At 44.9% G+C, this 26,241-nt stretch overlaps 1 protein-coding gene across 2 annotated transcripts in view; it reads right to left on the reverse strand.

Moving 5' to 3' along the window:
- The window catches only part of IL22RA1 (interleukin 22 receptor subunit alpha 1), a 30,315-nt gene extending 6,184 nt beyond the window's left edge, over nucleotides 1-24,131 (reverse strand). The window contains exons 1-5 of one of the 2 annotated variants that reach the window (XM_066575076.1): nucleotides 23,448-24,131; nucleotides 16,999-17,131; nucleotides 12,313-12,506; nucleotides 4,873-5,051; nucleotides 1,909-2,047 (exon numbers count right to left, since the gene is read on the reverse strand). In XM_066575076.1, the coding sequence (XP_066431173.1) occupies nucleotides 1,909-2,047; nucleotides 4,873-5,051; nucleotides 12,313-12,506; nucleotides 16,999-17,131; nucleotides 23,448-23,490 (688 nt within the window). In that variant the 5' untranslated portion in view covers nucleotides 23,491-24,131. The remainder of the gene's footprint in view (nucleotides 1-1,908; nucleotides 2,048-4,872; nucleotides 5,052-12,312; nucleotides 12,507-16,998; nucleotides 17,132-23,447) is intronic. The other variant, XM_066575077.1, reaches the window with a different exon arrangement.
- Nucleotides 24,132-26,241: the final 2,110 nt, after the last annotated feature.

Genomic DNA, 26,241 nt, shown 5'->3' on the forward strand with positions numbered 1-26,241 from the left:
AGAATATGCGGGAACAAGATGATGTAGACACGGGGGTCAACAAATGGTCTCAGGACGACCCAGGCCTTACACCAGAATTAATCATAAAGTCAATGTCATCGGCTCATAATTATCTGCCCTCAACTAGGTTTCTAGAGATGTGACTCCAGATCGCACACAGATCGTTTTTAACCTTGTCAAATTGCTTTAAATGTAAGGCTCCAGGCGCTAATCTATACCACAACTTATGGGCATGCCCTACAATACAGACTTTCTGGACACAAATTCACGAATATACTAGCACAAATCTAACGAATTTCTGTCCACAGGAGCCAGCATGGGCGATTTTTGGGTACTTAGACCCAAGTGTACACCACTGCTCAAGAGGGGTGCGCAAGCTTTTACATTTTGTGGCAGCAGCAGGAGTAAAAGCTATCCTACAGATGTGGATAAAACCAGTGGCCCCTACATTTAGAATGTTCTTGGATAAGCTGGCATTTCTGTTCCAAATGGACTGGGCTGAAACATCGTTGTTTAAAGAAAAGATGGTGCAGTCGTTCTTTGAGACATGGGAGAGTTTTGTCAGAATGCTTCCACAGAGAATAAGGGAGAAATTGAGGGATTGTTTCTGCCACAGATGTTGGTATCAAGAACAGATGGTATTGGGAGACCCTTCCCTTAAGGGTGTGCTGATTGTCGTGTTGGTGCCGTGGGGGGGAACCCAGGACTCTAGGCCAGCTCTCCACCTCGCTGATTGGGGATGTGTCCTGGGTGCGTGCACATGCTGAGGACAGACCCTGAAAATACCTACCCATTGTCCAAAGAACAATAAATGAAAAGGAGGGAGACGGCATGTAATCTTGAGGTCATAACAGGTCTAAGTTTGTTTCTATATGTTTGCTTTGTTTCTGTTTTTATTTTATTTTGTTATCGTGATTTTTAGTTATAAAAAAATAAGTATAAAATGTAAATCGAGAATTTAGCTATGTCATAATCTGCTGAGAGACAACTGCAATATGATCAAAAATGACGGTATATCTGTAATAGTATAGAAAATGCTTCTCAATTGTTTATTAAAAACATTTTTTTAAAAAAGGAAGTATCTTTATGCATCTTTTTGGCTGCATGCTCGTTTTTTATCTATATTTGTAATAAAAGGTATGTTTTAGGTTCTACTCTGTGACTGGCAGCTGTCACCTTCACATCCAACCGTTTCCTCCAGTCTCTACCCCTCCAAGCCCTGCAGTCTGATTGGCTATCAGCTCAGCCCGCAAATGCACCTCTGATTGGTGCATGGCTCTCTACAAATCCATTTTACCCTTACACACAGACAGACACAAGAGGAAAGACATCAAATACCACAAGTGGACTCTTAACACGCCATAATCCTAGTTCTATTTGAAAATAATAACATAAGGACTGTCTGCTTATTTTTTTTTTTATACATAAATAAAAAATAGTTAATAAGGGACCTTTCACCCAGGGCAGAATATTCCGCAACAGCGTGGCAGAATATGCCATCCTGGAATTTCTCACCAAAATCCACACATCTAACTGTAGATATTGATGCAGAATTGCCAACAGAAATCTGCTATTTTCAATTCCACATCAAAATCCATGTTAGCAGTGCAGATTTTGATGCTGAATATTCCACAATAAGGGCTTAGTCACACTGGCGCATCAGTGCCCATGTTACTGCAGGTAGAAGACGCTGGAAGAAAGAACATGTGACCGGCTTCATTGCTGCTCATGTGTTCTTTTTTCAGTGTTGCGGTGAGTCCTCCATCTTGCAGTACAGCCGTTTTCTTCCTGCAGTAAAGGCTCAGTCACATAGGCGCACCGGCGCCCATGTACGGGTGCTGATACGCCCGTGTGACTAAGCCCTTTTAAAAAATACTGTAAGAAGAAAGTTAAAGCTTTTTTTTTTACCTGGAAGTGTTCTTATTACGAAAAATTGTATAGCACTTTTCCTTTCTTTACCGATTGAAATGTAAATACTTCCACGATACTCCGTGTCAGGAGACAAGCCTGACACCTCAAATATTCTGCCTGTCTGGGTTTTTTGCCACTGAAATGTAATGAAAATAATGTATCGGTTAGGTTCATAATGCATTTAAATACCAACTGTAGCCACATTAGTCACTAATAGCCAGACCAGGCTAGACGTTGGCACTTGATATTGCATTGCCAAATGTCTTGCAATATGTGTTTTCTGCAAAAATATGTATTTGAGAATCTAATTAATGAGATGTCTATAGGGAGAAAACCTGTTTAATGATACACTATGTTTTACACTTCATCCTGGGATTTGTGCCATGTTTCGTCTTTTTTTTTTTTACCAAAAACAGGACTCAGACAGAACCCTTGGGTGGAACCATGGGATTTCTTTGGTCTAATGGAGATCACTTCATTAAGTATCATTTGAGCAGGTTTCCTTTCCTTTTTGGCAATGGTGCTTCGAAAATACTGTAGTCTGCTTTAAGAAAGGAGTAGAAAACTGCTAAAATAGTGACCTTATTGGTTTCTGTTTGACTAAATGTTTATTTTTCTGCCCTTTTCTGGTTTTATCGGAATCCTGTTTTCAGAAATTCAGGTAGAATCCCTGGATGGAATTCCCAGGGCAAAGTGTAAAATGGCATCTGAACAGCCCCTAAAATGTATGCGGGTAATCTGTAGAGGTGTTTAACGGTCTGAAAGAGGAAATTAGGTGCAAAGGCTCTCTGGAAAGAAAAGGTAGCAGTATGAAGGCAGGGAAGATACAGTAGAAAGCAGAGGGATGCTGAATTCACAGAGTAGTCACTGAGGGTGGTGTGAAGCAGAAAGAAAGAGCAGGGGCATAACTATAGGGGATGCAGGAAATGCGGTTAACACCCTGGCCCTGGATCCTTAGGGGGCCCATAAGGCCTCTCTTCACCATATAGTGAGCCCCATAGGCGTAGCGTCAGGGAGTGCTGGGGTCGCCATGGCGACCCGGCCCCTGCGCTCAGGGGGCGCCGTGGCCGCCCTCCGCCATACCCACATGCACATTCAGTGCATATACCCGGCCCTTGAGCTGAGGGGGCCCGGGGGGATCGGCGCTGTCGGCCGCATGATGGCTGAGGAGAGAGAAGAGAGATGGGAGGCAGCGCCACAGGTCGGCAAGAGCAGAGGGGAGGGCTGTTACACGTGGAGCCGGCAGCTAATTACAGGCTGCAGACGCCCACGGCGCGGCCCTCCAACTGATAGACTGCAGCTGTGAGTGGTCACAGCTGCAGTCTATCAGTCTCTGCCGGCCAGCGATTACCAGGGGGAGGGGCTACTGAGGCTCTACTCACCTCCGGAGCGCTGTATGCACAGGACCTGGGAGAGGACCTGTGGCTGCAGATCACATGACCAGGCTCTGGTCATGTGATCAGCCTGGTCATGTGATCAAAAGACGGGGGACTTTCCATTACAGGCTGCCCAGAGACTGCTGCAGAGGTGAGTAGAGAAGGAATTATAATTATATATGTATAGCTGGTATAAGTTATACCAGCTGTATATATATAATTATATACAGGGAATACACAGGTTACACCAGCATGGGACATGCCACTATATACAGGGGGATACACATCCTGTATATAGTGATATGGACCATGCTGGTGTAACCTGTGTATCTACTGTATATAATTATATATGTGCAGCTGCTATAACATATACCTCTCCTGTATATATATATAATTATATACAGCAGATACACAGGTTACACCAGCATGGGACATGCCACTATATACAGGGGGATACACATCCTGTATATAGCTATATGTACCATGCTGGTGTAACCTGTGTATCTCCTGTATATAATTATATATGTGCAGCTGGTATAGGTTATAGCTCTCCTGTATATAAATATATGTACGGCTGGAATAGGTTATACCTCTCCTGTATATAATTATATATGTATAGCTGGTATAACCTGGGTATATACTGTATATAATTATATATGTACAGCTGGTATAGGTTATACCTCTCCTGTATATAATTATATATCTATAGCTGGTATAACCTGGGTATATACATGCATTAAAATACAGCACGCCATGCTTTTTCTTCCGTGAGTGGAAAACCGCAATTGCTTTAGAGAAAAAAAGGCTTTTCCATAACATGCTATGGGCAGTACATGCTGCGGAATCTGTAGGCGGAGGCCCGCTCCATATTCCGCAATGCAAATCCAGCTGTGTGCAGCCGGCCTTAGGCTAATTTCACAGGAGTGAGTCTGATATCAGGCCGTGAAACTCTGCCCCCTATCACACTCACCAACGTGTGTCGTCCCCGCGGATGTGAGCGGTTGTTGTGTTAAAACCAGCTCGCATCACATCATCATATTCTTGTGCGATGCAGAGAAAAACAAAAAAAACATTGCTCCTGTGTATGATTGTATTCAAAACAATGGGGTTCATATTCATGTGCGATTTGTACATCTTGCAACGCACAAATCTCACGCAATTTGTGCGGCCGTGTGAAAGCAGCCTAAGACATTACCAACAGGTTTTTTGTAGCCAAGGAAAGGAGTCATAATGAGAAGGCTTACACCAAGGGGCTAGATCATGTTTGTAAATTAGCACAGTTTAGGTATAGGTACGGGTACAGATGGAGGGGGGCCCAGCTGAACTTTTGCACCCGGGCCCCATAGGCTTTAGGTACGCCCCTGGTGAGCCCAGTACTAGGAATAAAACATTATATTTAAGGGCCCTGTTTTGCATTGGTGCCCAGAAGCTTCAAGTTACCCCTCTGGTTGGTTGCATCATTTTGCAATGTGTACCTGGGCATTGACAAATCGCATCTTCTTGCCGCTAAATTTCTATTTCCAGAAATGATAAATGGATTGTGTGCCTTACAGAAGCTTGTAACTGTCAGTAAAATGCAACTTACTATTTCTTGTTTAGGGTTGTAAAATTTCAAATGGTACTCAAAGTCATCATCTTTGTAAAGATCTTCCACTGTCACAGGCTGCTTGTCTTTACCCCTTATGGGTGTAGAAAGAGTTGGAACGAGAATTGTTATTGAATTCACATGCTGAATATAGTTCAATTTTGGTAATACCAGATAAGCTGCATAGGGAAACAAAGAGAGGAAAACTATGTAATTTCAAGATATCTATTATTAAGCTACATATGAAGTCAAAACATAGAGAAACATCAATTATATTGGACACCTTTGAAAAAGACAGGGTGGGACAAAATTAGATATACGATGTTTAACAATGTGCTACGTACACTTTTCACATGCTGCACACTTGCTGTCACATCAAACTTCTGTTTCACACTCTTGGTTCTTATCAGGCATAGTCCATGGTGGATAGTCTATGGTTCCCAAACTCCATGGCCATACATTGTTTAACCTCTGTTTAATTGTTGGTGAGTGAGAGCAAACACAGACCACACTTTCTGTTCCGAGCTCAAACAGAGTGCTGCCATGTCATGCACGTGATGTCCCCTGCTGGAAATTGTTTCTTTATGTTCACACTAAGAGTAAGCGTGACATTTGAAACACTTATATTGCATCTGAGGTCCACAACATTGTATATATAATGTTGTGCCACCTTGTAGTTAATAATAGTATAGAAGAAGTCACATATTCTTATAGATTCTTTACTGTAAAAGCATTGAAGCTAATAAAAAGAGATGCACTGTAGTAAGTCTTAAATTGACCTAAAATACAGTCAAGTCAAATCTAAATAACAATCTTTAATGTGTCTATTTAAATTTAGATTTACCTAGATTATGCTATATCAAGTCTGAATTAAAGGGGTTGTCTCGCAAAACCAAGTGGGGTTATACACTTCTGTATGGCCATATCAATGCACTTTGTAATATACATCGTGCATTAAATATGAGCCATACAGAAGTTATTCACTTACCTGCTCCGTTGCTAGCGTCCTCGTCTCCATGGCTCCGTCTAATTTCGCTGGCTTCTTGCTTTTTTAGACGCGCTTGCGCAGTCCGGTCTTCTGCTCTGAGCACGAGCCGCTTCAGCGTGCTCGCCGTTACAGCTCTTCTGCGCATGCGCAGACGAGCTGTAACTTCTCGGGAGCGCGCTGGAGCGGCCATTCTGCTACCATCCTCTCTTAGAGAAAGGTGCAGAAACTTGAGCAGCCCAGCCGAGCAGCCCTGCCGTGAAGCCGCCCAGCCGCCCATGTAAGTGAGGGGTCGGGGGTGATGTGTGCGCAGGGGGGACTGTATAGGTCCCTGACTAACTGGCGTGGGCCCCTGCTTTACTCCGGGTGTCTTAACGCTGGGCCACGGGGCCTACTGCTGGTGCCAGGGGCCTACCGCTGGGCCCCGGAGCCTACCGCTGGGCCACGGAGCCTACCGCTGTGGCCCCGGAGCCTTCGTCTGTTGTCAGGGGACTGCCGCTGGGCCCCGGAGCCTACCGCTGTGGCCCCGGAGACTTTGTCTGTTGTCAGGGGACTGCCGCTGGGCCCCGGAGCCTACCGCTGGGCCCCGGAGCCTAACCCTGGGCCCTGGAGCCTACCGCTGTGGCCCCGGAGCCTTCGTTTGTTGTCAGGGGACTGCCGCTGGGCCCCGGAGCCTACCGCTGGGCCCCGGAGCCTACCGCTGTGGCCCCGGAGCCTTCGTCTGTTGTCAGGGGACTGCCGCTGGGCCCCGGGGCCTACTGCTGGGGCCAGGGGCCTAGCGCCAGTTACCTGCTGCCTGGCGGTGGGTGACTGTGGCCCAAGAGCGTGTGCTGTGGTTGGCCGCGTTCAATCCCGAGGCCCGGTCGGTGGCTGTGGGGTCCGGTCGGCGGCTGCGGGGCGTCTGGTTGTCAGGGAGACACAGCTGGTAGCGTCTCGGGAGCGCGCACGTCGGGCTACAGCAAGCGCGGTGAACCATGGGAGAAAACCGCGGTGCACCTTGGGAAAAGAACCGGCGGCCATCTTTGGGAACCGTTTTATAAGTTGATGAAACACCAGAACTGTGAGTAGAAACCGGCTTTAAAAGCCGTTTACACTGCTGCATAGTAATGTATGCTTAAGAAGGGGGACTTGGCAATAAAAAAAATCACTGTTGCCTCGAGACAACCCCCTTAACTGAATTTGTTTTTAGAGTTCCTGCAGAGATTGCACTTGTCATTCAAGAGGCTTCTTCAATTTAACTGAATGGTTGGAAAAGTAGTGCTGGCCATACATACAAGATAGCTGTTGGCCGAATGGTTGTTTGACATCCCCATAAATATAAATACTTGAAAGTGCAGGTTTACTTTAGTAGAAAGACAGAAAAAAGACATCTCTAGAGATTTCTCATGGGGAAATAAAGTGTGTGGTATGGTGAAAATTTCCAACCATTCTTGAATTGCCCTCATGCAAATTAGTCTGATCCTGCCAAAATCACAAGGTTCAACTGGTATTAAACTAAAGGTGTATGACCAGTATTGTCCTAAGCTTCAAATTCTTGTTATTTAATCATTTTAATGCAATTAGCAAGTGTTTATAATTTTACTAAGGGGCGGTGTAAATAGTGTTTCACCAAGTCCATGTAGTAGGGCTTCAGGAGCAACCAAGCAAGATAACTGTCACGTCTGTCCAAGACTGCTGGCAAAACTATTGTGAGCAAGGTACCGGAGGAGTCTAGATAGGCATGTGTACATGAAACTAATGGTGGCTAGATGCAGGAGCAGACCAAACAAAGGGGTACAGATCTGAGAGGAACACCTTGAACCTTTCCGACATCACATGCTTTGAGGAGGAAACCCAACCAGAAAATGACAACCCCTCTGCTTCAATGAGGCAAGGTCCGAAGTCAGAGAGGAACTGGGGAACTGCACCAAGGACCACAGGAGGACTGAGCATACAACACAGAGCACCAACAGAACTGACAACAAACAGACAATAGACAAAAATGTAGAGAATTTCAAAACAGACAGAAACACAAAGTACAAGCCAGACAACAGCCAGGTACACTGTGAGTGCTGACTAGACCAGAAATACAAGAAGTATAACTGGCACTTCCAGCCAGGAAGAGCCAGATTATATATCGAAAGGAAAGTTACTGATTGGTTGACAGAGTTGTCAATCCTCACAGATAGCACAGTTTCTGACATAATTAATGAGGATAATGATTAGCTGACAGAACTGGAAGTCACCAACTAGAACTTCAACTATCAACAGCAAGGAGATGTTTAACCCTAACTAGTCAGAACTAACTAAAGTATATGTGCGCTGGCAGTGATGTGACAATAACCAATGAGTTTTTGATATACAGGAATTGTATGTAAAAGAAAATCCACTGAAATACTATAAAGTTTCAGCTTCTTAAACAGACGTTTATGCATGTTCTTGTCTTATATTCATTTCAACACCTTCCAGATCCTTTATGTTTTAAGCCGAAATGGTCATATTTAATGGTAGACAATACAGGCTCACATGCTTTAAGAATACTGTATAGCATCTTGATCCCATGATTTGTTTGCTAACTAGTAATGGGCCCATAACAAATATTCACAAATGACCACTCTGACATAGTGTCAAATGTATGTGAGTGGCATGACAGTAGTCTTGGCATCAGGGGCAGGTATTAGTGTATCTTGACGCCACTGGAAGCTAGGGGTTTGACAGGGCTTCCATGAGGACCAACCCCTGTCACACCCCTAGCTCTTGATTGGGTCAACAGCTGAAGGTGCTAGAAGGAGCTAAAGTGCATGTCTGTGTAAAGGGCGCGTCGCTGAGCTGTAGCGCTGTGACATCAGGTACCCGGCTCCCCCTTTCCACCCCCCGGCCCTGGCGCTCTGCCCTCCGCCCTCCCTGCTGTTTTTGACTGCTGTGTATGACTGACAGTCCCCCGCCGCAGTTGCCTACGTGGTGTCCTACACCTGTGTGCGGGGGAGGCATGTCAGTCTGTGTCCTGCGGCGGTGTTGTCTCCCCGCAGTGACAGCCTGCAGTCTGGGCCACTGGCTGTCACTGTGTGTCCCCTCTGCTGCCGGCGAGTTTTCACCTCCATGTGGGAAGGGGGGACGCTTGTCGGGTGGCCCCGCCGCCAAAGGTGCTTAACGGCCGCTGTGGGCTCCCTGCTGCCAACCACGCTCTGTGCATAAAGACAGATGGGGGGTGCCGGCTTGTGTGGCAGCAGCAGCGGACAGGATGCTTGCACCGGCAGATGGCCCGCTACAGCCGCTGGCTCTACGTTACATTAATGCAGCTGTATGGTGTATGTTACTGTGCTGCCAGGACCTGCAGCCCAGGAAACTATGCAGCCAATCAGCATGAGGGAGCGTGACCCCCCTGTCAATCTTAACTCCACCAGGAATTCCTGGTGGCGTCAAGATTCACTAATATCTCAGAGGTGTAACTTGAAGCACCTGGGCCCCAATGCAAAACCTGTAACAGGGCCCCCAATTATAATGCTTTGTTCATAGTACTAGGCTCCCTATATGGAGAAGAGAGGCCTTATGGGCCCCCTTATGCTCCTGGGCTCGGGTACAACTGCATCTCCTGCATCCCCTATAGTTTTGCCAGTGCTTGGCATAATAAAGTTCACATTGGCATTATATAGAAGGTCAGTTCTGACCAAGGTTTAAACATTCTGATTTAGAGGCTGCTGTTTTACACTGGAATGGAAAATTGCTTACAGATATTTTGAATAGAGAAAGTGTAGAGAGGCTAGCTATTCTCATTAGCTGTGGGGAAGAAGATCAATTGATAGGAGTACCTTAGCTTGAAAATAGTATTGGGATCACTCAAGCAAAAGCTGTATTCTCTGAAGTAGAAGAGTGGGGGGGCAGTTGGAAAAATTTGAGCCAATGTGTTTTGATACCACTGCTGTAAACACAGGTCGTATCAGAGGAACATCTGTTAGAACAGATGTTTGGGAACAATCTTTTATACCTTTTATATGTCATCACCACATTTTAGAAGTCTTGTTAACGGCAGTGTTCGATTGCAAAATTGACTCTACCACTGGCCCTCAACCAGATATTTTTTAAAAGTTTCAAGCTAACTGGTCTAAGATAGACAAAAGAAAATAGAAAAGTGATATTGAGCATAAATATAATAAAAACAAACTAAATGATGCCGAAGAGATTTCAAGCTTTCTTTTAGAACAACTAATAGAGCAGCAGCCCAGGAATGACTATAAATAATTTCTCGAGTCAGGTTTAATTTTTTGGGGATGTACTACTGACGAAGAAATTTTTTTCCGGGTACCTGGTGACATTCATCATGCTATATGGATGGCCAAAGCCATTTATTCACTAAAAATGTATAATTTTAGGGATCAGTTTCCTTGGAATGATGTGGAAAAGAATGGAATAGGCCAAATTTGTTTATTATTAATATTTATGTGAAAGCTGGGTTTAATGCCCCCAAGGTCAAGATTTGCGATTGTTAAAATTGCTTATAAATTATTTAAAAAATGATAAAGACGTATTAAAGAAAGCAATAGGCAAATTTATAAATCACCTGTGGTATCTAAATTCAGAACAAGTGGCATTTGGGTTTTTTGATGAAACTTTGAAGGAAGAAGTTAGGAAAAAATGGCTTTGAAATTATTATCTTTTTGAGAGCAGGAGGTTGAAAATGAATTAGATGACAGAAATGTAAGTGCACAATTCAGCCTTGAAGAAACACATTCGCTGTTGATCACGGAAATGGATTTTTTATTTCTCCTCAAACTTTTGATATTTTTAAAGGGTTCAAAATTGCAACATCTTTCTTGGCAAGTGATCCGGTGTTTGGTTTGAAAACCCTGATTACTTGAAAGGTAAAATGATAGTTGAAAAATTAAAGGTAGTAAATGACGCAGCAGGGAGGGGTGCCAAATTGATTCAAGATTGTAATTCAAGTATTACCAAAAACGGAGAACAACGCCAGTGCTTGTTACAAGTCGTAGCAGAATGTAGGAAGCTTTACCCTGATACTGTGGCCAAAGCCACCCTCTCCAAACCTCTTTTTGATGTTTAAATCATGGCAAATGTAAGTAAATATTATATTTCTTTTATGTTTTTTAGTTGCTACAATACACTTTAATACTCTTTTTTGTAATACATATTCTTCTAACTTGTAATAAATCACCTTTTTTGTGTAAAATACATTTCTTGTAATATATTCGGATTTTTGTTCTTCTCATACAACCCTTTTTCATCTTGGGTTTGTCAAAATTTCTATGAAAACACATTCAGTACCTTACAATAACTGTTTTTCAATTATAAACATGATAAAAGAAATTCATTGACATTAAAATCAGAGATAATGGCAGGTAGCCAAGAACTTTAGTGTTTTCTGGAAATATTGATATTGGGAATCCAGAACACGACCAGCACTGAAAATTTACTAATATCTTTAAATACATGAATCATACCTAAAAAGGGGTTAAAGTAATATTTGTGGACAAGAACATTATCAATGAAAAGAGACCATGATCAGGTTTCTAGGACAAATAGTTTTCGTTTTATGGGTGAAGAACTGTGATCTTAACAAAAACTCTTTACAATGGTAACTTCAAGGTTGATGAGGCACGGTTAAAGTTATCCAAGTGACCACAAACTTTTTAGAAATTCTTTTTCTTACCAAATGGCAACTTTTGGGAGGGTCCCACTTAAAAAATTTGAACATTGATTTTTTGTGACCTCCCCATCATGTCCAGCTATGTGTCAAATTTCTAAGGGCAGCATTTAAGTGCATTTGGTCATCAGAATTATAGTACAAAATAACATTAATAACATTAAAGGGGTTGTCCCGCGCCTAAAGTGAATTTTTTTTTTCCCCCAGTCCCCCAGTACCTGTAAAAGAATACTGCTGCCAGGTGTTATTAAAAAAAAAAATTCCCTTACCTGAATCCCCGTTCAGCAACTTTAAAAAATCTTCTTTCCAAGATGGCTGCCGCTGGTCTTCTCCCACGATGCACCACGGGTCTTCTCCCATGGTGCACTGTGGATGTTCTTCTGCTGTCTGAGCTCCATTGCCGATTCCAGCCACCTCATTGGCTGATCGGCACCATGTGATGGGGGCGGAGCTACGTGATGACACTGAGAAGGGGGAGGAGCCAGGACACAGCTCGTGAGCAAGGACCTTACAGAAGGGGATTCCTCTCTGCGCAAGCGCGACTGTTCCGGCGACCAAAGAAGCAGTTTGCTCGTTGCCATGGAGACGGGGATGCCAGGAGGAGGTAAGTGTATAACTTCTGTATGGCCAATATTTAATGCACGATGTATATTACAAAGTGCATTAATATGGCCATACAGAAGTGCATAACTGCACTTGCTTCTGCGGGACAACCCCTTGAAGTAAAACTTTTTGAAGTCAAGCTATTAAGTTCTTATTGTGCAATGATATATTAAAGTTTGACTTACTAATCAACAGATTTATAAGAAATACTCACTGTCATCTCTTGGGTTCAGTCTTTTTGATATGACCCAGTCATAAGTACAATTTGTTGACAATATCTTGACTCTTCCAAAATATTGGTTTTTCATAAAGTCTTCTACATCATCAACTATTGCATTTGTCAAATTACAGTAGACTCTAGTGATATTTTGACAATTGTGAAGCAGCAACCACTTTTTCCCCCCGTATCTAAATAAAGATGAGAACTAATCAGTAACAAACTTATACAGAGGGAAATAGGACCTTGCCCGTGAGATTTTACTATGTACAAGAGAAGGGGAAGGACACAGTAGGTGAAGATAGATGGTGCTTCTATGGTGGTGTAGTGGCCACAGAGGTTCTCAAGGTTGCAGGCTTTTCTGAAGAGGTAGTTTTTTCAGATTACTTGAAGACTCCCAAAGTGGTACAGAGTCTGACGTGTTGGGTTGGGGAGTAATGTCCGAGGATCAGACTAGAGTAGAAGAGAGAAAGAGGTATTGATAGGACCAGAAATTACATGTGGGTAGGTATCGGTATATTAGGTCAGAGACGAATGGAGGGGAGAGGTTGTGGACAGCCTTGTATTTAATTGATAATATTTTAAACTGAATTTTCTGGACAGTGAGTAGCCAGTAAAAAGATTGGCAAAGGAGAGAGGCAGGGAAGTAATAGGAGAGGTGGATTAGTTAAGCAGCATCGTTTAGAATGGATTGGAGGAGCACTAGAGGGTTGGATGGGAGGCTACAAAGAAGGATGTTTCAGTAGTCCAGGTCAGAGCTATGGGCATACACTAGCATTTTTATTGACTCGAGGTTGAGGAAAGAGCATATCGAAGAGATATCTTTGACTTGGAGTCAACAGGAGGTGGTGATGGCTTATATGTACAGTTTGAAGAACAGGGCAGAATCAAATGTTACACCAAGACATCTCATTGATTGGCACTCGTCAACTATAGCTCAGAATAGGTCAAGATGTATACTCAGGATAGGTCATCAATAGTTGATTAGCCAGGGTCTGCCACTTGGGAACCTGGTCAATCAGCTGGGCAGGCGCATGCTATTAGCACCACTGCACACAGGTTTCCGAGTGGAAGCAGCTGTTTCCACTCCTGTGTACTGGCCAGTGCTTGTAATTGCAGGCGGAGTTCCCATTGATTTCAATGAGACCCTAGCCTGCAGTTTCAAGTGTTGACCACTACACAGGGGTCGAAGTAGCTGCTTCCGCTCTGAAACCTGCTCACAGCATGCACCCGCTCAGCTGATTGGCCAGGTTTCTGAGTGGTGGACCATCAACTATTGATGATCTATGCTGAGGATAGGTCACTCATTAATAATATTTGTGACTGGAAATCCCCTTAAAGTCGCTGTTTAATATGATTTTAATAGCAATTTTCTTTTTTGTGCTAAACGAGATAAAAATACTAAGATACTTTTTTCTATAAGGTACTTGTGTTCACAACAATTCTTTTATATATAATTATTATCAGAATTAAATGGGACAATTCTGATAATCAGTACTCAAGGAATTGCTGTGCATGCGATTACCTTATGTAAAATAAAGGGGTGTGAAGAATGGGGCTCTACTCCCCACAGTTATCACAGCCACCCATGTGCTATGTACAACCCCCACTCATCCCAATTTCCATGTATTCTGCCCTCCTCATCACAGCTCCATGAACTAGCCACACCACCAGTCATCACAGCCCCCATATACTGTCATCTTAGGTCTCTCATCACATCTTCCATATACTGCATTCCCCAGTCATCATAGCCACTATGTACCTCCTCCAACCACAGCCACACAACCTTCTCCTCTGCAGTTCTGTAACTATATGCTGATGAACTGGGTGACAGTGCAGAAATCAACCATGGCACTCTATGGGTGAGTGTCATGTCCAAGCGGGACGCGCTGGATCTGTAAACCTGAAATACACACAAAACTGCACACCAAATAGTGGTAAACCATAAAGAAACCGCAACGAGGAAAACACTGTCATAAAGACCCTTACCCAGGGAAGGGACCTGCCTATACGCAGATATCCCACCCTGATGAGGGCGAACCTGACCATGTACCCAGGCCACTAGCAAACCCTACGTGGAATAGGAGAAGAGTACAGAAAACAAGATTAAAATGAATAATAAGCACAGTACTTAGCTTTGAGAAGACTCAGGCAAACAAGAGCTCCATCACCAAGCTCTGACTTCTATCACAGACAAAGGAAGACTGAAAACCACCTAAAACACTTAACTAACATACCTGCACACATAAACAGATGGAATTGCTACAGTACAGGGTATTAGCTAAATATTTTGGCCAATATACTTAAGCCCACGAGCCCGCAACAAGGGTCCTCATAGTCTTGTGGGTCCCTACTCTAACAAGACAACAACCTCATGAGTCCTGCCTGCAAGCGGGGCGATCGATTCAATAGGGAAGGCCCCACGCTGAAACCTAAGGCTCTGGCTCGCCTTAGAAGGAAAATGATCCAAGTAGAACAAGACACGGTTCACATCAACACACAAGGGAATGCATACCACGTGGAACAGGACTGTTCACACCACATCTCCGGCCACCTGCACAGACACACAGAACACATCGCTGTTCACAACTACAGAACAACATCCATGGATACAACGACAAGGGTACTGGAGGAAAATGAGGAAACCAGCATCCTAAAGCCAGAGGGGGTGGTATCTATGTGCAGCAGACCAGTGGTGATTGGCTGGCTGGAGAACTCCACACCCAGCAAGCCCAAACATTTCAAACCTATGGCAGTGTGCTCCTGAAAACCCATAGAACTACAGGTCCCTTGAGCACAACCTAACAGTGAGGCTTGGCCAATCAGTGAAATGCTTGATTCTTGTACTGTCTCCCAGCTTATCAGCATCCAGTTCCTCTTCCTCTTTTTGTTTAAGCTGTGTTGCTTAAATGATGCAAATTATGCCATGCAGCATTTTAGTGGCAAAATTTGGGATTTTTCATGTTGGTAACCAAATTTTGAAAGTGACAATAAAAATAGCAAAGGGGCATAGTTTAGGCCACATTTATGCACAACTTATGGGAATGGCACACATTTTAGAGCAAATCATAAAGTAACCAGTAAAAACTAAAGAGGTGTTTGCATCAGGGGAAAAACTATCTCCATAGCAACCATAGCGGCTGCTACAGGAATCATGTCTCAGGGCAGCCCAGGTTCCCTAGCCCCTCTGAGACTGTGATTACAAAAGCGATTTTGGAAATACTATAAAATACATAATGGTAGTATACTCACCCCTATACCCCCTCCTGCACCACTCAGCTCTACCCCCTGCCTTCATTCAGCCAGTCACATGACCACTGTGGCCAATATTGATGTGACCAGATACTGGGAGGCAAGGGGAGAGCTGAGTGTGCAGATCGAAGTGGTGGTGGAGTGACAAAGGGGAGTATACAATTGTTTTTTATTTTATAGCCTAATGAATTGGGGGCATAAGGAGGCATTATTGCTGTGTGGGGCCTACAGGAGTCACAAAATTGGAGATGCTATTACTGTTTGGATCAGCACTAGTGGTAGAATTATGATCTGGGACACAATGATTGGGGAGATTGTGTAGAGGTGTGGAAAATGCTGGGAGCGTACTGGAAGAGCAAGGACCCAAAATGTCTGCATTGAATTCTGTACTAACATGTTGTGGCTGGGAGAAATTATCATGGCTGTTTGGGCTGAATGGAGAAGATGGACAAAGTGAACAACTCCAATCAGACTGCCTATGCAGTCTGCAGAACCTCTGTGCAGAACTGGTATCTATCACTATATGGTCACTATATATGTGTAATATTGGACATTGTATAGTGTTTTTTTTTTTAGTAACACTAAGGTGATAATATGAGAGCATGGTTTGATAGTTTTATTGGGCCCTCATATAGTGTTATTATTGGTAATATTGCTCTTTATAGTGGGCTTTTTTTCAGTAACAGGATGCTAACTATTGTTTGCCCCTTATATTTTATTCAGTTCCGATATGGAGGTAATATGAATGGTGATAATGTTAACACTTTCACCTTGCCTATATGGTATGAGATACAATTCTAGGGTCTGATCTGGGAAAGTTATCAGTGCTTAGCTGTTTGCTATACTATTAGTGGCATTTTACACATATATATATATACATATATATATATATATATATATATATACATTTTTTGTGTCCCTACAGAAAAATGTGTCCTTATATGAACTTTCAGATGGGGTTTGGTAAATGTTCGTGATCAAAGTGGGGCCCATTTAAGTTCGTCTATGGGACCCAACCTTTTCTAATTATGCCCCTGGTTCCCATAATGGCCAAACATGGCAGAGATGGGAGCATTGCTTCATATGAGGTTGTCAGGTACATGGGCTGGTGGAAGTAACTGCTTTCGGCTCAGCTATACTGTTTCCATAACTTCTATGGAAGTCAATAAGAGTTACACAAGCAGTGTAGCAGAGCAAGCTACACTGTTTCGGCAGCCTCTGAGTTATGGAAATAGCGTAATGCAGAGTGCTTACCTATTTCCATCCCCAACCAACCATCTATGGCCACCGCATTCAGGGTAGCCAGGACAGTGGGGCCCAGAATAGGAGATCGGTATTGGTCCCAGAAGTGGAACCTGCACATATTTATTTCATGGCATATCCACAGAATATACCATAAACATCTGAGATGGGAAAACTGCTTTAACTTACCGTGTGTATTGAACATTGAATGATACATCCGGTGCCAAATCAGGTTTACTCCAGTGCAACATGTATTCAAAATTTGTTGCATTAAAGGTCACATTATAGTTAGAGATGTTTGGGCAGCTGTGACAAATATGCACTGAAATTGCAAAAAAACATTACTATTAATAATAATATTAACATATTAATCCCCTTAAAGGGGTGGTCTCGCGAAACCAAGTGGGGTTATACACTTCCGTATGGCCATATTAATGCACTTTGTAATATACATTGTGCATTAAATATGAGCCATACAGAAGTTATTCCACTTACCTGCTCCGTTGCTAGCGTCCTCGTCTCCATGGTTCTGTCTAAATTCGCTGGCAGCTTGCTTTTTTAGACGCGCTTGCGCAGTCCGGTCTTCTCCATTCAGCACGAGCCGCTTCAGTGTGCTCCCCGCTACAGCTCTTCTGCGCATGCGCAGACGAGCTGTCACTGCTCGGGAGCGCGCTGCAGCGGCCATTCTGTACCTTCCTCTGTTAGAGGAAGGTGCAGAAACTGGAGCTGCCCAGCGGAGAAGCCCAGCCCAGCCCAGCAGCCCCGAGAAGCCTCCCAGGTAAGTGATTTGTCGGGGGGGGGCTGCCGCTGCGCCGGGCTGCGCTGGGGGGGGGCTGTCGCTGCGCCGGGGGGGGGGCTGCCGCTGCGCCGGGGGGGCTGTCGCTGCGCCGGGGGGGGCTGCCGCTGTGATGGGGGAACTAGCGCTAGGCCGGGGGGGCTGTCGCTAGGCCGGGGGGGCTGCCGCTGCAATGGGGGGGCTGTCGCTAGGCCGGGGGGGGCTGCCGCTAGGCCGGGGGGGGCTGCCGCTAGGCCGGGGGAACTAGCGCTGGGCTCCGGAACCTAGCGCTGGGCTCCGGGGCCTTCACCTGGGCTGAGGGTCTAGCGCTGGGGAGCCGGGGGCTAGCGCCGGTTACCTGCTGCCTGGCGGTGGGCGTCTGGTCGGCGGCTGCGGGGCGTCTGGTCGGCGGCTGCCATGGAGACACAGCTGGCGGCGTCTCGGGAGCGCGCACGTCGGGCTGCAGCGAGCGACGGGGAAAGAGCCGGCGGCCATCTTGAGGAAACTTTTATAAGTTGCTGAAACGCTGGAACGGTAATTACGAACCAGCTAGAAATGTCATTTACAGGGGGGCTTAGTAATGTGTACTTAATGGGGGGGACTGGGCAAAAAAAAAATTTAACTGCTTCCTCGAGACATCTCCTTTAACTATCAGCTAATTTTGGCATTAGGGACGCACTGTAGAGCATGCGCCTCTTCATACATCAGTCGCATTGTGAGGTTGCATGGATTTTATTAAGACCCACTTACGAAACGCTGGTTTTAATAAATTCCCCCTAGGTGTGTGGATAATTGTGGCATTAGTGATTTCAATCCACACAATGGGCCAAATTTACTAAAATAATGCACCTGCTGTATGGTAGCCCATCAGAATTTACCAAGTAGTGTGGAACGTACAAATGGTTGCAAATCTGTCAGGGAATCTAGTATATACAGTATAGCACTCAAGTTAGTCACACTAATGCTTGTATCTTCGGATGGTAGAGGGTCAATGATAGAACTCAGTGAATAATGCAGATGCTGTTATGTCTGCTGTGCACATGCTACAGTTAGAGCACCATAGAAGCAGCAAAAATACAATCCAGTGATGGTGCCATGATGCTTTGCTTGCCCTGGACATGGCCAACTCGTCAATATTAAAAGAACAATCAACATATATATAAGAAAATTATTATAAGGCATTTTTAGTAACTTTTTTGTAATTAGACAATGCAGGAAGGCAATCATCTAAGATGGAAAAGCAGGTAGATGTCAGGTTGTTTAAGGAAAACCCAAGTTTTGGATTTGCCTAGTACGGATTTCAACCTAACATTGATGATGTGATAGCATGTGAAACAAATGGGGCATGAAATCATGACATCAAACATTAAAATCTACCAGATTGTGTGCACATTTATTGTACATACACGTATACCTTATTTCTATCAACTGATTATACATTTGAAATCAGAAGGGTAATTCCAAACTCAGTTGTTGTGTCCTACTACACGTGTCAAACACAAGGCCCGTGGGCCGAATCCAGCCCGCTGCCTCATGTTATGTGGCCTGCGGCGTGCCGACACCGCTCACTACTGAAGCGATTACTAGCTGGGGTGCCGCAGCTCCCCGCTGGTAATCGCGCTATTACCGCTGTTCCGGGCGCACACTGACGTCAGTGTGCAGCCGGGATCCTCCTCCCCTGAGTCCCCTGCTCATCGGTTTCGCAGGAGAGGACTCTGGGAGGTAGCGTGCCGGGCGCACACACTGACGTCAGTGTGCATCCAGGATCAGCGCGAGCAGAGGGGGAGCGGCACTGACTGCAAGGAGGAGGTAAGTATAAGGGGTGGGGGGGTTAATATTGGTGCGGGGGGGGGGTTAATATTGGTGCTGGAGTGGATTGATATTGGTGCTGGGGGGGTTAATATTACTGCTGCAGGGGAGGAGTTAATATTACTGCTGCGGGGGGTAGGGGGGGTTAATATTACTGCTGCTGGGGGGCGTTAATATTACTGTTGCTGGGGGGGTGTTAATACTACTGCTGTTGGGGGGGGTTAATATTACTGCTGCTGGGGGGGTTAATATTACTGCTGCTGGGGGGTTAATATTACTGCTGCTGGGGGGTTAATATTACTGCTGGGGGGGTAATATTACTGCTGGGGGGGTTAATATTACTGCTGCTCGGGGGGTTAATATCACTGCTGCTGGGGGGGGGTTGATATTACTGCTGCGGGGGGGGGGGGGGTAATATTACTGCTGCTGGGGAGGGTAATATTATTGCTGCTGGGGGGTAATATTACTGCTGCTGGAGGGGGAGTTAATACTGCTGCTGGGTGGGGTTAATATTACTGCTGCTGGGGGGGGTTATAATTGCTACTGGGGATGATGTTGCTGAGGGGTTACTACTACTGAGGGGGTATATATTACTGTGGGGGTCAATATTATTACTGGGGCCACTGTGGGATACTCTGTTGCTACTGGGGCCACTGTGGGGCTCGCTATTACTACTGGGGCCACTGTGGGGCTCGCTATTACTACTGGGGCCACTGTGGGGGTCAATATTTTTACTGGGGCCACTATGAGAGTCACTATTACTACTGCGACCACTATAGGGGTCATTATTAGGGCTTGTTCACACGGGCATAATCGTATTTCAGTTGCACAAATACGCTGCGTATTTGCGCAATTGAAAATCGCTTATGCCTGCATTTTTGGGCACACAAAAAAGAACGCAGATGGGCCCACTGAAATGTTGCTCAAATGTGCAGTGAATACACAGGTTTCCTGCGCATTCACCACGGATTTGCATGGCCCATTCACTCCAATCGCCTATTGCGGTGCATAGTACGCAACAAAATAGGTCATGCTGTGTGAAAATATACATCATGTGAATGAACTCATTGAAATCAATGGGTTCTATTCACTGCATATTATGTACGCAAATACAAGCCCTTACTGTACTGTCTTACAATTGCCCCTTTGAAGGTCACCATAAGCCTGATGTGGCCCTCAGTGAAAATGAGTTTGACACCCCTGCCCTACTACATAATGATGTGCCTATCAATGCTATTGATTTATGTGTGAAATCTATTTCTTTATTTCAGGAGTACACTTCATGCAGACGTAACAAGTTTTCCATAGTGAAAAATCTGTGGATTTTGGTGCAGAACCACGTCAAAATCTGCAATGTATTATGCATATTGTGAGGCGAAATTTGAGGAGGTTGAAATCCACGCAAAAACATCTAACACATATATATTTAAAATGCGCACCATATGTCAATTCAATTCCACTGTGGATTTTATACAGATTTTTACGCATCATGTGAATGAAATTACTTGAAATCTCATCCACATGACTTCTACTGTTAATGCAGCAGATTTATTATGCAGAAAATCCACAAAATGCTACCTGTGAACATACCAACAAGCTATCCAATGGCCCAGGTCTTGCATGAAAGCCATAGCTGCATCTTCATCCCAGGACATTAAAGAGGCTTTTCTGGACTAAAGGTCCATTTACATTGGATGAATGTCGGGCAAACGATGCCTGACACTTGTGCCTGCATGTACTCGCTCCCGTGCTGTTACATAGGAGTGAGTTTCACTGGCTCTCTGACAGAGCGGCCAGCAGGAGGAGATTTCACTCCTCACTCTCCCCCGCCCCTCTCCATTCACTTTACACAGCGGCCGTTCAGTACTGAACGGCTGCTGTTTACACTGAACGATCGTTAAGGATTTTATGTAGCTTAAAATCCTAATAGCTGATAAAGAGGAAGAGAGGCCACTGTGGAAATTAAAAAAGAAATGACATGCCACGTCTTTGTTTTCCGCGTGGCATGTCAGTTTTCGTATGGCTTGGCTGCAGCATGTGGACAAGATTTTTGCAAAATCTCGTCCACTTTGCTGGCTAATCCCGGGATTAACTTTACAGAGGCAGAAAAGGTCCAAAAGTGGGATCAAAAGCTTACTGGTTTGGACTGACAGACTAATAAGACTAAAAATTAACCTTAATTAATTCAATTAAAATGAATAAACAAACAACATAAGGGTGCGTTCACAAGAGCGTATATCGGCTCGGTTTTCACGCCAAGCCGATATACGTTGTCCTCATGTGCAGGGGGGGGAGGCTGGAAGAGCCCAGAAGCAGGAACTGAGCTCCCGCCCCCTCTCTGCCTCCTCTCCACCTCTCTGCACTATTTGCAATGGGGAGAGGCGGGGCTAATTCGTGGACTTTAGCCCCGCCCCCGTCCCACCTCCTCTCATTGAAAATAGTGCAGAGGGGCGGAGAGGAGGCAGAGAGGGGGCGGGAGCCTCAGTTCCTGCTTCTGGCTCTTCCAGGGTCCCCCCCCCCTGCAGATGAGGAGGACGTATATCGGCTCGGCGTGAAAACCGAGCCGATATACGTTCGTGGGACTTCACCCTAAAAAAGTGGCGGATTACATACAATTATCTCCCCTCAATAAATCAATTTAGATGAGACACTAATTTCTGCATCCAAATTTATATGTACACAACCAATTGGAGAGACAGTCGTAACCTATCAGCAATCCGATTTTCATCAGAAACGCATACCACTATCGTCGTGAGTCAAAGGAATGACAGTGACGTATGCCAATAGATGCCCTAAGCCCTTTTATGTTGTTTGTTTATTCATTTTAATTGAATTAATTAAGGTTAATTTTTAGTCTTATTAGTCTGTCAGTCCAAACCAGTTAGCTTCTAATCCCGGGATTAGGAGCCGCAGTGGGAATTGCCGTGTCAACATTCCACATGAAAATTCCGCGGCAATCCTGTCTTGTGTGAACCCAGCCTTAGACAGATATGTTTTGTATTATTGTTATACAGTATAATGTTGTCAGGCTGTTTACACATTTGTGCTGCATGCTGCACCATTAAGTCCAGGAAAATGTTGAGCAGCCTAATGGAAGTTTGATGAATCCACTATATTCAGTGGAGTCCGACAGTCGCAATTCGTTTTCCGTCATAAGATGGATCCATTCTCAGATGGCATTGCCACAATATAGGTGTGAACAAAGCCTAACTTTTGTATATATTTTCAATGTTCTCTGAATGTCCAGCAAACACTTTCTTCTTCCAATGTTCCACTATTCACTCAACAAGTTGACTTGCTGAAATAACCATTTGCTTACTGTCTAGTACCATGTTTCCCTGAAAATAAGACCCTGTCTTATATTAATTTATGCTCCAGCACAGGCACTAGGTCTTATTTTTAGAGTATGTCTTATTATACTTACGTAGCAGGCTCAGTCCAGGTACCCCCTACTGCGGTCCGGAGCTCTGGCATACTGAGCCGCGGCATTGATTGGCCAATTCATAAATCCCACCTCCACTACACGATGGCTGTGATTGGTTCTTAAATCGATGCTCAGACAATTAATGCAGCGCTCCTTGAACCAATCAGAGTCATCGTTTCTTGGAGGTGGGATTTATAAATCCCGTAACCAGGAGCACCCTGACCGAGCTTGCTAGGTAAGTATCCGTTTTTTTTTATGTGATGCAGCTAGGGCTTTTTTTGGGGTAGGGCTTATGTTTCAAGCCTCTCCAAAAAATCCCCCCCAAATCAGGGAAACAGGGTAGGTGATGGTAATACAAGGAACAGTCATTATTATCAATAAGAACCAGGGAACTGTCTAGGGCTGTATTTTCCATATACCTGTAATAGTAATAATGCTGTGTAAACTTTGGTTTTTACATTTACATCAAAATAGATTTTTTTTTAGTCAGTCATGAAGAACCATTTACATCAATACCAGGAAATGCTTTAGAGTTACATTTTACGCTTCTCAATGCTCACTAGACTTCCTGAAACTCCTCACAATTGTACTTTCTATATTCTGATGAAGAAATACAGTTGAAAAACTTACCTGAAATCAAGGTGAAAAACAGGCATATATATGTTCTCTTCATCTACTTCTAGAAGCCATCAAGCCTTGATCTAGTCACAGTTTGGATTTTACGAGAGTGAAACGGTGAACATAAATCTCCTGTCCATGTATGTCACACACTCTCACAATAGTGAGACGGAAAACGTGGTGTTGGACCTTTTTGCATGTTAGAAGGGAGTTTCCTGTTTTAAGGTTGTTGCTGACTCAAGTCCCAATTATATCTATCTACAACCTGAAAGTCAGGTCTTGTAAAATAGTCCAATGACTGCACTTGTAGTGACGTTACAGTGTGTGCTTGCATATTACATAGTACAGGGTCTCAGTTATCCTGAACATAGTCTGTGCTACATTATATCTATGTGCCTTTTTTCTACGTATCTATAGATTTTTTTTTAAATTAAAGGCATATTCCGTGCACGGACTAACGTTTTAATATCTAATCATCACAATAAGTCATTTTGTAATAGTCTCACTGTAACTGGTCTAGCTATTTTCTTCATTTTCTCACGTAACCCTCCGCTTCAAAAATATCTCCGCTTCCTCTGACATCTTGTCCACATTTGCTATTCCTCCCCTGTCCGTAGCCTCCAACTTCCAGTGAGCAGATGGGAGGACAGGAAGCACTGCGCTGTATTGCTCATGTGCAGATCAGAGTGCCGGAAGCTCCCGTCTGTCTGCTTCAGCAGCTTTCTCTGCACTCTGAGTTAGAGAGAGATTGGTGCTGGTAAATTGTAGGACCTGTGAGCTGTGGGTGGAGCTACAGTGCTGGCCGGTATACAAGTTCTATGCATGCTGGGAGTTGTAGCTGACAGTCTGCTGTGTTTACTGAGCATGATGCATGTAAACACAGCAGCAGATTGGCGTCTGCATGGGATGAAAAAGAGGGTCCAGAGCGGCAGATAAAAGTTACAGGTTGCCACTAAGAAGCTGTACCTCCTAGACTTCAGCATTTTCAGAATTTCCATTTTGTGCCCGGAAAACCCATTTAATTAAATGAAACTCTGCTTGTGTTCTTGTGTTGTGAAGCCTGTTGATTTAGGGCCCTTATACACAGCACGACTATCAGGCGAATAAATCATTAGACCAAGTACTTTGCACGATACTTGTTAGGTGCAAACATGTGCAGTGATTAAATGATCAGCAATACGTCATTAAGGCCCATTTAGACACAACTATTATCGCTCAAAATTCGCTCAAAAGATGGCTTTTGAGCGATAATCGTTGAAACTGCACTTACATTGTGCAGTTTTTGTTATGCCGTCGCTCATCATTGTCTTTCAGCGTGCTGAAAGACGACGATGAGCCGTATCAGGGCCTCACAGCGGAATACAGCTGATACTATTGTTTCAGCTGTATTCTGATCACAGGCTGAGTTTGAAGAACAGAGCGGTCCAGCTCTGTTCTCCATACTCCGCACAGAGCACCCGGCGCTCCATGCAGAAAACATCTGGATGCAGAAGACAAGCGGGGACAACCCACTTGTTTTCTGCATCCTCCGCTCCGAGCACTCGGCTGTATAACAGCTGGGCGTTCGGAGCGGGGGAACAGCTGTATGCAGAAGACAAGTCTGTGAGTGTCCTCTGTGTTCTGGGTCTCTGCTGGGTGTAGTAGTTCTCCAAATTCATACGCAGCCAGCTAAGTGTTACAGCAGGCTTGCGCAAAATTATTTCCTGGCTCTGTCTGGGCTGTGAAATCACTGCTGTATTGCAGTTCACAGTGCAACACTCTGCAGTTCTTTGACATACTCCAGGGACAGAAGACATATTGATTGAATATAGGCAGTGGGCCTTTGCAAATACATTTGGGGAAAAAAATCTATTTGGGCTGCCTGTGAGTGTCCTCAGTGTTCTGGGTCTCTGCTGGGTGTAGTAAATCTCCAAATTCATACGCAGCCAGCTAAGTGTTACAGCAGGCTTGCGCAAAATTATTTCCTGGCGTTCCGTAAGCGAAGTCAGCCTCCAACCACAGGCCAATAAGCAGCACATTTAATTACAGCGTTCTGTTTCTGCATTACTGGTAATACAGCATGCTGAGGGGTAGGGGTAGGCCTAGAGGACGTGGACGCGGCCGAGGACGCGGATGCCCAAGTCAGGGTGTGGGCACAGGCCGAGCTCCTGATGCAGGTGTATCGCAGCCGACTGCTGCGGGATTAGGAGAGAGGCACGTTTCTGGCGTCCCCACATTCATCGGACAATTAATGGGTCCACGCGGTAGACCTTTATTAGAAAATGAGCAGTGTGAGCAGGTCCTGTCGTGGATGGCAGAAAGTGCATCCAGCAATCTATCGTCCACCCACAGTTCTGCGCCGTCCACTGCTGCAACTCAGAATCCTCTGGCTGCTGCTCCTCCTTCCTCCCAGCCTCCTCACTCCATTACAATGACACATTCTGAGGAGCAGGCAGACTCCCAGGAACTGTTCTCGGGCCGCTGCTCAGATTGGGCAGCAGTGGTTCCTCTCCCACCAGAGGAGTTTATCGTGACTGATGCCCAACCACTGGAAAGTTCCCGGGGTCCGGGGGATGAGGATGGGGACTACCGGCAACTGTCTCAAGACCTTTCAGTGGGTGAGGAGGACGATGACGTTGAGACACAGTTGTCTATCAGTGAGGTAGTAGTAATTGCAGTAAGTCCGAGGGAGGAGCGCACAGAGGATTCGGAGGAAGAGCAGCAGGACAATGAGGTGACTGACCCCACCTGGTTTGCTGCGCCTACTGAGGACAGGTCTTCAGAGGGGGAGGCAAGGGCAGCAGCAGGGCACTTTGCAAGAGGCAGT

The sequence above is a fragment of the Eleutherodactylus coqui genome, chromosome 1, assembly GCF_035609145.1.
Source record: "Eleutherodactylus coqui strain aEleCoq1 chromosome 1, aEleCoq1.hap1, whole genome shotgun sequence".
Lineage (NCBI taxonomy): Eukaryota > Metazoa > Chordata > Amphibia > Anura > Eleutherodactylidae > Eleutherodactylus > Eleutherodactylus coqui.